This window comes from Marmota marmota, unplaced genomic scaffold (assembly GCF_001458135.2).
Source record: "Marmota marmota marmota unplaced genomic scaffold, marMar, whole genome shotgun sequence".
Taxonomy (NCBI): Eukaryota; Metazoa; Chordata; class Mammalia; order Rodentia; family Sciuridae; genus Marmota; species Marmota marmota.
The window spans coordinates 91,449-103,482 of record NW_025999932.1 but is presented as its reverse complement, the minus strand read 5'-3'; the positions used below and the strand labels follow the sequence as shown (position 1 = coordinate 103,482).

The 12,034-nt window shown below is 45.5% G+C and overlaps 1 protein-coding gene and 1 non-coding gene across 2 annotated transcripts in view; both read left to right on the top strand.

The window, feature by feature from the left end:
• The window catches only part of Upf3a (UPF3A regulator of nonsense mediated mRNA decay), a 17,416-nt gene that overhangs the window by 570 nt on the left and 4,812 nt on the right, over nucleotides 1-12,034 (top strand). The window contains exons 2-8 of the mRNA XM_015483918.2: nucleotides 164-280; nucleotides 607-713; nucleotides 1,527-1,633; nucleotides 4,660-4,758; nucleotides 4,875-4,985; nucleotides 7,300-7,355; nucleotides 7,444-7,602. Coding sequence (XP_015339404.1) covers nucleotides 164-280; nucleotides 607-713; nucleotides 1,527-1,633; nucleotides 4,660-4,758; nucleotides 4,875-4,985; nucleotides 7,300-7,355; nucleotides 7,444-7,602 — 756 coding nt within the window. The remainder of the gene's footprint in view (nucleotides 1-163; nucleotides 281-606; nucleotides 714-1,526; nucleotides 1,634-4,659; nucleotides 4,759-4,874; nucleotides 4,986-7,299; nucleotides 7,356-7,443; nucleotides 7,603-12,034) is intronic.
• Trnav-cac lies at nucleotides 11,913-11,985 on the top strand. The gene has a single exon. It is a non-coding gene; the product is annotated as a tRNA-Val (tRNA).

Genomic DNA, 12,034 nt, shown 5'->3' with positions numbered 1-12,034 from the left:
GCGGGGCCAGGACGGGCGGCAGGACTTCTGTAGGGGAAAGGGACAGCCCTACGCGAGGCGGGGCCAGGGACTGGAGGGCCGGGAGAACTTCACTAGGAGAAAGGGACGGCCCTCAGCAATTGCGGGCGGGACCAGGGGCCGGCGGGGTGCAGAACTTCCCTAGGAGAAAAGGAGGGCCCTAAGCAAGTGTAGGCGGTCCCGGGGCGGGGCTGACGGAGTGGGGCAGCGCGAGGGAAGAGGGCGGCCCGGAGCTGGTGTGGACAGGACGTGGAAAGGCGAGGTGTGCCTTGTAAGGGGAGGATGGCTCTGTGCAGGTGAAGGCTTGGTCCGCGGGGGACTGCGCCTTGACGCTGGGCCTTCTGGTATGAGGGGTGGGAGTGCCCACTGTTGGTGAGCAGGGTTGGCCGGAGTGTGTCTGGGAGGGGAGCAGGTCTCTCCTAGGCCCGCGGGACCCTGGTTGCAGGATGAGATGTGCTGGGCGGGGTGTGCGCGAGGCCGGCGAGACCTTTGGCTAGAGGGTGGGATGCACACTGAGGCTGGCCGGTCTTCCGGCCGGCGGTCAGTTGGGGGACGCCCCAGGAGTGACAAGCCGGCGTTGTCCCTCAGGTGGTCCTCAGACGGCTGCCACCAGGCCTCACAAAGGAGCAGCTGGAGGAACAGCTGCACCCACTGCCTGCGCACGACTACTTTGAGGTGGTGGCCGCTGACCTCAGGTAGGTTTTGGCTCCCAGGTTCGTGGTGTGGGCGAGAAGCTGAGGGTAACAGCAACCCACTCCTTTTCCATCTCCCCACAGGACCCAGAAGTTCTCACAGACTGCCTTCTGCAGGACATTCCTGAGTTGGCAGGGCATTAACTTAGCAAGAGCCCTCTGTGATGTCCTCACAGTCCAAAAGTTATTTGGTGACACCAAACCTTACTCCATGTAGCTTTAAAGCATGTGAAGAGAGAACAATTGGTCAGTCCTGCATGTATACCCTGGTGTTGCTAGTGAAGACCAGTCCCCAGGTGGCCTCCGGCTTCTCCTAGCTGCCACACCTGCTAGCTGGGTCCTTCTCAGTGCCTGGACATACCTGCCTCTGTCTAAGTCCCTATTTAACAGAGGTAGCCATGAGATAGAGGAGGAAGGCTGAGTTTGCAGTAGACCCCATACTGTGTGCCGTTGTAAGTACTAAAGTGCCTGGAAGTGCCTCTCCTTCAGTATAGACGGTACAGTCAGCATTCTCTTATCAGAGGGCACAGTGGCCTGCCTGTCCTGATGCCACAGGTGACCTTTGTTTCCTGGCTCTGCACAGTGGCAAAACTAGCCCAAAGCATTCTCCCCAGTAAAAAGCCCTCAGGTTGTGACTTATTTGTGTTTTCAATTTCTTGCAGAAAAATATCCAGATTGTTATAATTAACTGAGAGATGAACCTTTGACATAAAGGCTTTATCTGAAGTAGTTTGCCATTTCCAGAAAAGAAGAAAAAGGGCAAAGTTCCAGGAGTATTTCATCTTTACTAACTGCTTCTGCTGTCCTGTATTTCAGTCTGCACCCTCATCTGTACTCCAGAGCATACATTAATTTTAGGGACCCTGATGACATCCTTCTGTTCAGAGATCGTTTTGATGGATATGTCTTCATTGGCAATAAAGGTTGGGTTCCTGGCTTTTAAACTCTTCTAATGAAGCTTTGATAGGATGTTTGTGAGTTTTGATTAAGAAATTCTCAGTCATATAAAGTAATACCATAAAATTTGATTGCTACTGTATCATGTGCTGATACATTAAAAACATTAAAATGAGGGCTAGAGTTTTGGCTCAGTGGTAGAATGCTTGCCTGGCATGGGTGAGGCCCTGGGTTTGATCCTCAAAACCACATGTAAATAAATAAATTATATAAAAGATCCATTGACAACTAAAAAATATTTTTTAAAAAACCATTAAAATGATAAACCAAGGAATTCTAGAAATTGTGTGATGATGACAAGATTATCATTAGAAAATGGAGTTTTTTGAGTCAATTCTCTGGATAAATGAACTTTATGTCAGAACTAAGTTATTTTTCCTGTAATTGAAAGAAAATCTCTAAATGTATCTATATCTTGTCTTCTTAAATGAAGTATTCTGCAGTGTATTCTTGATTAACAGTTCTTGATAATGTTGTGGGGAAGGGGTTGAAACTGTGACTGATTGTGCTGGGTGGTATTGCCTGGGGGCTGCCTACCCTTTCTGGGCCTGCTTTTGGTGTTTTTCTTTCTCCTCTCCTGTCACATGGTCCTGTGCTGTTGAGTCTATAGACCATTGATGGCAAACTGTTTTCAGCCCCCCACTGCCTGCCTCTTGCCATTCACCTCCCCTCCTCCACCGAGGGTGTCAGACTAGAGGAGGTCATTAGAGTGGCAGAGCTAGGGGCCAAGACACAGTCAAGTAAAGGGAAGTTTTAGTACTTGAACTATCGGGACATTTGTGTTAATTGCGCTGTTCTTTGTCTTTTTTTTTTTTTTTAACTTTTAAAAAATATTGGTAAAATATAGATAACAAAATTATTGATTTTTCCTTTTTCAAATGTACAGTTCAGTAGTGTTAGGAATATTCACCTTATTCAACTAATTGCCAGGACTCCCTGCAGCTCACAAAACTGAAACTATACCAGTTAAATACTAACTCCACATCCCTCATCCCCAGCTCCTGGCAACCCCAGGTCTATTTCTGTTTCTGGGGTATGAATTTGACTACTCTGCATACCTCTTATTAGTGAATCACAGCATTTGTGTTTCTGTGACTGGCTTATTTTTGTGACTTAGAATAATGTCTTCAAGGCCCATCCATGTTGTAGCGTGCTGCAGAATTCCCTTCCTTTGTAGGACTGAATAATATTCCAGGTTTTAGCTGTGTGAACCTGGGTGTACAGATAGGTCTTTGAAATTCTTCTCTGAGTTCATTTGGACAAATACCCAGAGGTGGGATTGGTGGGTATACGGTCACTCTAGTTTTAGTATTTTGAGGAGCTGCCAAGCTGTTCCCCAGTGGCTACGCTCTTCTGCACTACCACCAGCAGTGCACAAGGGCTTCTGTTGTTCTTGTTCCTCACCAGCATGTATTTTCTGTTTTGCTCTCATATCACATTGTGATTTAGATTTGCATCTCTAATGTCTGTTGAGGCAGTCTCATACTATGCATGCTAGCCACTTGTAGATAATCTTTGGGAGAATACTTAATTCAAGTCCTTTGTACATTTCTCTCTCTCTCTCTCTCTCTCTCTCTCTCTCTCTCTCTTTTTGTGGTGCTGGGAGTGAACTTGGCTTCATGCATGCCATGTATGCACTCTACCACTGAGATACATGCCGAGCCTGCTTTGTCTGTTTCTCAGTCAGTACCTCTCTGTGGCTGAATACAAGTCTGTGTGCATGCTGGATGTTAGCCTCTTCAGATACAAGATTCCCAAACATTTTCTCCCATTCCACACATTGTTTTTATTCTGTTGATTGTATTCTTTAATGCATGGAAGTTTAAAACTTGGTGCCAGTTGATCTATTTTTCTATGGCTGCTCTTGCCTCTAGGGTTGTATCTGAGAACTCATTGCCAAATCCAGCAGTTTAGGGTTTTTCTGCTACGTTTTTTTTTCCAAAGAGTTTTAAGCCTTTCATTTAGGTTTGTTCCATCTTTTTTTGTGAATAATGTTGGGTAAGAGTCCAATTTAATTCCTTTGCACCCAGATTCAGTTTTCCCAGCACCATTGTTGGAGAGTCCATCCTTCCCCCATTTAGTCATGACAGCCTTTTCAAAAGTCACTTAAACAGATATCCAGGGGACTTTCTGGGCCCTGTGTTGTAGTTCCCTGGTGGGTATGTCTGTCTTTAGGCCAGTACCACGCTGTTTTGATTACTGTACTTTGGTAGTAAGTGTGGAAATCAGGGAGCATTCTGTTGTCTTTAGCATGTAACTGCCATGTCCTGGGAGTTGGTGCAGGAGGGAGTTGACATCGCCCCTGCTGGAGTGCCATTTTCATTCTCATTCTTGACTTTATTCTGTGTAGTTGAGGTTGGCAGAAAAAAAATGTCTTCCAGATAAGTGGGAATCAAAAATCAGTCACCTGACCATTACTGACATTACTGAAAATAATTATTCATTAGATTTGGTTCCAAGGTGCTAGTGCTTCATGTGTTGATCAAACATGTTTCAGATATTTTTCAGTGAGCATCTGTTTTCTTTCTCCTGCTCCAAATAGTAACAAATAAGTTTCTACTGCTTCCATTCTCTGCATTTTTATTGGAAACAAATTTTATTTGGAACATGATACATACCCTTGAAGCACCCTTTCCCTTTAGTTCTGTGTCTGTTATAAGCGAAGTAATTTCCTTGAATTGTATAACAGATTGGTAACTGAATTAACCTTTGAAAATAAAAAAAAAAATTATATAGCTCAGTTGGCTAAAGATATTTCAGTGACAAGAGTGTTTGGAGGGGGATGGGGAGGTCAGTATGGTGAAATCCACCCTTTCAAGTTAGCAGTTTGAAGATCTGAATGTGTTCAGCCATGAAGCCCCACAATGGGGCATGTCATAGTGAAGATTGTCCTCCTACCACCAGCTTGTCCTTTGTTTAAGTCTGGAGTTTGCTTGATCTTAGGTGAGTGAGCAAGGCAGAGTTCAGAGTTTGGACTGTGTCTTGGTCACAGGCCTGGAGTACCCTGCAGTGGTGGAGTTTGCCCCATTCCAGAAGATAGCCAAAAAGAAGCTGAAGAAAAAAGACACTAAGACCGGGAGCATCGCAGATGGTAAGACTGTGGAAATGCTGGATCGGGGGCTGTGAGGTTAGACACCTGGCCCACTGTCATCCTCTCCTGTGTTTGAGGAGGAATATGTTTATTTTTTTTCTTTTTTCCACTTACAGATCCAGAATACAAGCAGTTTTTAGAAACATACAGTGTGGAGGAAGAGAAAACCAGTGCCAATCCTGAAATCCTTCTGGGAGAGGTAGAGGCAAAGACAAGAGAACTCCTTGGTCTGTTTTTCTCATTTCTCTTTTCTTTATGGAGATACTTATATATAGAATATTTATTCATTCTTTTCATGATTACGGTAAAGACTTAGTTTGTTGTAGACTTGGCAGAATTGCAGTGTTTTTCAGGTTTTTTTTCTTAAATTTATTTTTTGGTTTATTTGACACAATACCTTTATTTTATTTATTTTTATGTGGTGCTGAGGATCGAACCCAGGGCCTTGCACGTGCTAGGCGAGTGCTCTACCGCTGAGCCATAGTCACAGCCCCAGTGTGTTTTTCTGTTTTGACAGAAGGGTGGTTGACAGAGGGCATGGATGTTTCTGAGCTTTGCTGATGGAGAGCACCTGAGTTTCTAGACAGTCACTCTAAGCCACAGCCTCTGAAGGATCAGTGCTGAAGACATGGGAGTGCTCTGGCCATCTGGGGTGGGGCTGGGCAGCCAGCAGTCTCTGAGCCAGTAGAGATGAGGTGCTGCAGTCAGAAGAGTACCAAGCACTGGGGGAAGCCAGCCAAGCCAGTGGACACCCAGCCAGAGCACAGGGTCTGGTTAGGATCCAACTTAACCCTGTACCCCAGAAGCACACCTGTCACATCCCTAGACACTCCCCTGTGGATGCGAAGCCTCTTCTCTGTCACCAGGCAGATGCTGTAGTTGAGTGCCACATGCACCTGGCAGTGTCCTCCTTCCCCGCTGGTCTGCTTAGTGCTGGGCCTCTCTACCGGGCCCTATTGCACCTCCACGAGACTGTTCCTGCTCACCCAAGACTTGTGTGATGTGACAGTCACTGTTAAATTTGTTTTTTTATCTGTTGGTCTCATTCCATGTAAACTCCCTCTCCTTTCATTTTTCCGCTTCCCCAAGGGAACCATATTTTCAACTTTGTTTTCCCAGAGCATAGTAGTTTAGGAGTTGAGTACAGTTGAATGAAGAAACAGGCTGGAGGCTGGGACTTTGCGGGAGCAGAATGCATTATCTGCTGTGTGTCGAGGCGTAGGAAGCCTGGTGTCTTCTGGGGGTACTAGTGAGGGGCCTAGAGTGATTCTAGGGAGCCACAGGAGCTGATTTGTTTGCTCCTGTCATGGCTGCATCCAGGGTGGATTGTGAATATCAAGGGACAGGCTTGGGCACTGGCTGAGAGGCTTAAGTACCCAGGAGGCTACTGGTACTGGACTGGGAGATGCAGCATATATTTTGGAGGTAAAATAGATAGGGAGGATAGGTGGATTGGTTGTAGAATATAAGTGACAAAAAGAATTATAGGCTCCAAATTAAAATCATGAAGTGACCCCTATTATGAAGGGCAGACTCTGTCTGGGTGAACTCCTTGTTATGAAGGGCGGATTAGCATTTGTGGTATGCATTCTACAGTTTCTTCAGATACATGTAATGATGGCGCTGTTTTTGAACAGCAGTACTTATGGTATCATTTTCTGAGCTGCAGGCTATATTCTGATTTTACAGAGAATGAATGTACAGGTTGAGTATCCTGTATCTGAGATGTTTGGGACCAGAATTATTTTGGATTTAGGATTATTCTGGGGGCTTGGGATATATGCATGCATTTAATAAGCCACCTTGGGGCTGGCCCAGGTCCAAGCATTCAGCTCCCATGTGTCAGCACACCTTGCACGTCACCTGTGGGGGGTTCTGCACTATTTTTCAGCACTTGCATTTTGAATGACTCATCACATGAGATCCGATGTGGGGTTTTCCATTCAAGGTGTCAAATCAGTGTTCAAAAGTTTCAAACTTTGGAACATTTCAGATTTTGGATTTTGGGATTAGGGATGCTCAACCTGGATTATAAAAAATTGCAAGAACCTACAGGTTTATAACTATTGTATAGGAAATGGAGAAGTATTAAAGTGAACATATGAATTTATAATTTAATGATTTCTTTAAACATACAAAGACATATTTTTAACATTTGGCAAGTTAAACATATTGTTCTCATTTTACTTTTATACTGTCTTTGTGAATAGTATTTTATTTTATTTTTGGTGGTGCTGGGGATTGAACTCAAGGCCTTGTGCATGCTAGGCAAGCACTCTACCAAGTGAGCTATCTCCCCAGCCCCCATGAGTAGTATTTTATGACTCCCTTAAGAATCAAGAGCTGCATGTCTACTGGGCATTTCCAGATTGCTTGGTTTATAGTAACGGAATAAGAACTCCCCTGGATACAGTACACGCTCATGTAAATTTTTAAAATAACATATGTCCCCAAATTAAAGGTTAAATTGAAAATAAGTATTTAAATAAGAAAATTTTATTTAGAAGTTACATGTGTGCATTACAGTTTTTTGTGTTTTAGCTAGAAGAACCACGCCTCTTTTGGAATATATTAAAAATAGAAAATTAGAAAAGCAGGTAGGTCTGGCATTTACCTGGTGAATATCTTTTCTGCATCTGCTGTTTCTATTCAGAAAACTTACACAGTACTTGTCCATACCTTCAGAGAATTCGAGAAGAGAAGCGAGAAGAACGGAGACGGAGAGAGCTAGAAAAGAAACGTTTGTGGGAAGAAGAAAAAAGAAAGAGAAAAGAAGAAGAAACATGCAAAAGAAAGGAGGCAGATAAACAAAAGAAGACTGCTGAGAAAGAAGTGAAGATCCAGGTAGTTGTGAGGAACCATTCCATTTTTTTTTCCAAAAACAGTTTCGCTATGTGAATTATGCTTTTGAGGTCTTTTAGGTCCTTAGAATTTTAAGCAGATTTTCAGTTAACCTAGTCTTTATTGTTAGAGCTCCCTTTCCATTCTATAGCTGTGGTTTTTAAGGCTGTGCCCAGCCCCAGGGGCTCCTGGACTGTCTATGGGGACCACAGGACCTGGAGGGCAGAGGAGCCCACATATGGGGTATCTGCTCACATCTTTCTTTAAAGAAAAGTTTTCCTGGCTGAAAAGTACCCACCTAGAACCACTGTCTTTCCATGTGCTCAAACTTGGGCTCATCATTCTCTTGTGGTGACAGCCCCACAGTCTGGCTCTTTCTCACCTAGTTTCTCTTATGAGGGATGTATTTGTTCAGATGCTTCAAGGGGATTTTTCTTTGTAATATGTGTTGGCCAGAATTGGGATCAGCTTTGTCTGCTTGGGACCTTATTAAACCCAGATTTCAGTCCAACGTGATTGTATCTAACTTCACAGAGGTACCTTAAATCATAACTGTGAAGTTAGGTACCTTATAGAGGCTCGATAGAATTGTACAACAAAGAAAAAGAGAAAACATCAGGACTTAGGGAGAGTGGGAAAGAGACAGCTATAGCACAGATTACTTTCTGATACTGTCTCTAGTCAGAAATAGAAAATTTGGTCAGAATCATGCTTCTCAGAAAACACCAGCTCTTCCAGGAAGTGGAGTTTTCTCTGGGTCTTTGCTCTAAGAGAATCTCTCCTGGGGATTCGCTAGCCACAGAGAGGACAGTTTCTCAGCAGCATCCCACAGAAGCACGCACATATGTGTATCTGTCAGGACTGCTATTCCCAGAGTCTCACAGCTTGGCCTGGCCAGGGCATCCTGGCAGTGCTGTGCATCTCTGGGCACTGCTGCCGGTGCTATACCTGAGCTGATGGAGTGTCCCCCTTGGTATTTGCTTTTACCATCTTGAGGATGAGAAGGGAAAATGGACGTGGGAGACTGGACATGGATTCTTAAAGCTGCACATGGAAGTCATGCATGTGATGTTCCCCATGTAAGTGGCCAGGACAACTCACATGGCCCCTTAGTTCAGAGGGAAAGCTTGAGACTACTGAAGACTGACATAGCTGCTGAGGACTGTCTCCCCAACTGTCTCTAAAAGCTTAAGGACATTTGTGCAAAGTAGACTTCATGGAAGGAATGGGACAAGAGCCAGGCCACTCAAGCCCACTTGCTTCAAAAGTGGAAGCAGGTTCTCCAGGTAGGCAATTTATTCCAAACAGCCACCCATAGAGTTCAAGTTGACTCGGGTAAGAAGTGGGTGCAGATCTGTGTTGGTTTAAAATACATAGTCTGATAATGCTATTGAAATCAGAGAGCCTAGCTGTGACTACATAGACAGACACCTGATGGGTGGAGCAGGGGTTTTCCTCAGGAAGCTGCTTGGAGCGCGGAGAGTTCTCTGTGTGTGTATGGGTCGGGGCTCATGCTCCATGGTACGGTGAAGTCTGGCCGTGAAGGGAGGTGCCCATCTGCTGTGACCAGTGCCGCCAAACTAGCAGGTTTCAGCGAGGGGCATGGGATATTTGAAGGAAATAAAGAGTCAACACACACAAATCGCTGCTCTCTGGTGGCAAAACAGGTCTAAAAAATTACACCAGCAATCTTTATTATATATGTCTCTAAATCAGGTTAAATACTATGCAAGCATTATTCTTTGTATTCATGAAAGTTACAGAGTTAGCAAGAATATGCAGCTGTTTCCTCAGTTACATTCTACAGTTGCAATGGGCAATGTTAGGAGCCTTGTGCATCTCTCAAGAAAGTCCATTGTTTAAAGTTACTAACTCACTTGCAGATTAAGGAGCAGCTGGTGAAAATGTTGTTATCTTAGCAGGGAAGCTCCTTGGTTCCAGGAGCTGCCTGTCAATAAGGTTGAAGCTGATAAGACTCCAGCATGGAAGATACCTGCATAGCAACTAGGCATCTAGGCCTTTGCACAGCAACTCTCCCAGTACCCAAGTATGCCACAGTCATGAGGTCATCAGGGACCTTAATCTCAGATACTGGTCTCCCAGTCACTGTCACCGCTGTCTACATCTGTCATTCCAGAACTCAGTTCTGTCTTATTGTCGTGTCCAGGAACACGGAGGGGACACCCTGTGAACCTTAGCAGCTAACCCAGTGCCTGATGCTTTATAGTCCGTAGATTACCACTAGTTTTTCAAAAAGAACCATGGAAACTTGTAGTCTATAATTTCAACTATAGTTTTTAAGTAGGACTTTTGAAGTATTTGGAAGTAAGTGTTTTATTTCCGTATTTTTGATTATGCAGTTAAAATTTAAAATAAGCTAAAGAAATAAATCAAATTTAAGTCAACAAAAGTAAGTCCAGCATCCTTCATAGGAGGAAGAAATTAGAACATGACAACAGCTAGACTAGAGGAAGAGCTAGGCAGGTCAAGCCTGAGAACAGCTATGGCTCCCAGCCTGAGGGTGGAGGGAGACTCATGAGTGAGGTCATCCACCTGTTTAGCTCTTAACAGGCAGGTGTGTGTGATTTGGGATCTCTGACTTATGAATCATCTGGAGAGTTCCAATTTTTTAAGAACCTCAAAAATAAAACCTGCAGCAATGCCAAAAGAAGTCATACAAACAGCCTAAGGGTGTTGTTCATAGAGAAAGGAGCACAGGGGCCAAAGCCCACAGGGAGCTTGATGGGGAGGTTGGGTCCCAGAGATGCAGATACAATCCCTGAATCAGTGGTGGCTCTAGACCAGTTATCTGGAGAAACTGTCATTGTTATCAAGAAGTTCTGACTGGTGTGTGTGAGTGATTGGGGTGTGCATATGTAGTGCAAGCACAGACCAGGACCTGATTACATGTATGAGCATCAGCACACTTGTACCAGACAGGAACATGCCTGACCTCAGCAGCCCTTGGTCTCTGGAAGCCTCGCTGTGTTGCGCTTCCTGAGTCCATAGTGCTGTCCCCACTGTCTTGCTCCTGGCTCACCCCAGCCCTGCTTGCTTTGTCCTTCCTAAACATGTGGACTGCTCTCCCCAGCCCTGCCCTGGCTGCTCCTCTCCTGGCCTCAGTCTCTGTCTCACCTCTGCAGAGTCTCCCTTCTTCTGCCCCTCTCCCTGCGTCTCTGTGCTTCTCAACTCTGGTTTAGTATGTATGTGGAGCTTTCAACCTCTACCTGAGCTGAGCTTGTTCCTCTCCACCCCTAGGAGGACTGCTGTCTTGGCTAGAATGCCAGCCATGGTGTGGGGGGACATCTGTCTCACAGCCACATTCCCAGTGATCAACACAGGGTCCTAGTGCCCAGTCTCAACACACAAATGAGACTCTTGGTCTCTGCAGAGGGATGTGTCTTGTATGCCAGCAAGAGAGCCTCAGCCTGGGGACTGGTTGCCAGAAAGACCAGGGTGGGACTGGAGAGTGGGGCTTTGAGCCCACCTGCAGTCTCCCAGGAGGGCTGGTGATTATTAGTCACTAGCAGCTGGGGACTTAATCCTGCCTTTGTGATGAACCTCAGAATAACACCTAAGATTCCTCCAGGTTGGTGAACACGGAAATTCTGGGTGGGTTTGAGTTGGAGTCAGGGCACATGGCCCCCTGCAGCCACACCTCCCTGGCTGGCTGCTCCCAGTTGCACCTGTACAGTACACAGTGGTGGGAAGTGGAGTACCCCTGAGTTCTGTAAGTCCTTACTGCTTATCCAGCCTCTGCCAGGATGGGTAAGAGGGTCAGAGGCACCAGTGACAACCTGAGTTCTGCACCTGGAGTGGGAACCTGCCTGGGGACACACACCAGGTAGATGTTCTCCTAAGTGTGAGTAACTGCGGTTTTAGGCACATGAAATTATTTTTTGAGTGAAGGGGCATGGAGACCATTGTACTTCTATAACGCTCATATTTATCTCAGACACACTGCTGATGTAATTTAAAGGAAGGTGGACAGTTCCCTAAAAAGGAATGTCGAAGGTCATGACTCCACACAGCTGCAGGAAGAGGGCATTGCTGGTTGACATCCACAGGGTGAGAGACAGCTGGTGCTTGTCTCGGGGATTCCTTCAGTGGAGCATGCCATGTCAGGGGCTCTCCTGCACTGCAGGTTTAAACACGCTCCCTTCATGGGTGAGGACAGAGGTCTCCAGAGTGCACCTCCTAGTGGTGCACGGAGTCTCTGTGGTGCTGGGCTCTGGGGAGGCCCATGTGCAGATGTCCAACCCCTGCTTCAAGGAATAGAAAAGGCAGTGTTTGAAAACTATAGACTGGGAGCTGGGGATGTAGCTCAGTTGGTAGAGTGCTTGCCTCACATGCACAAGGCCCTGGGTTCAATCACCAGCACCACCAAAAAAAAAAAAAATGAACTGACCCAATAGATGTTCTAAAGAACGAAAAC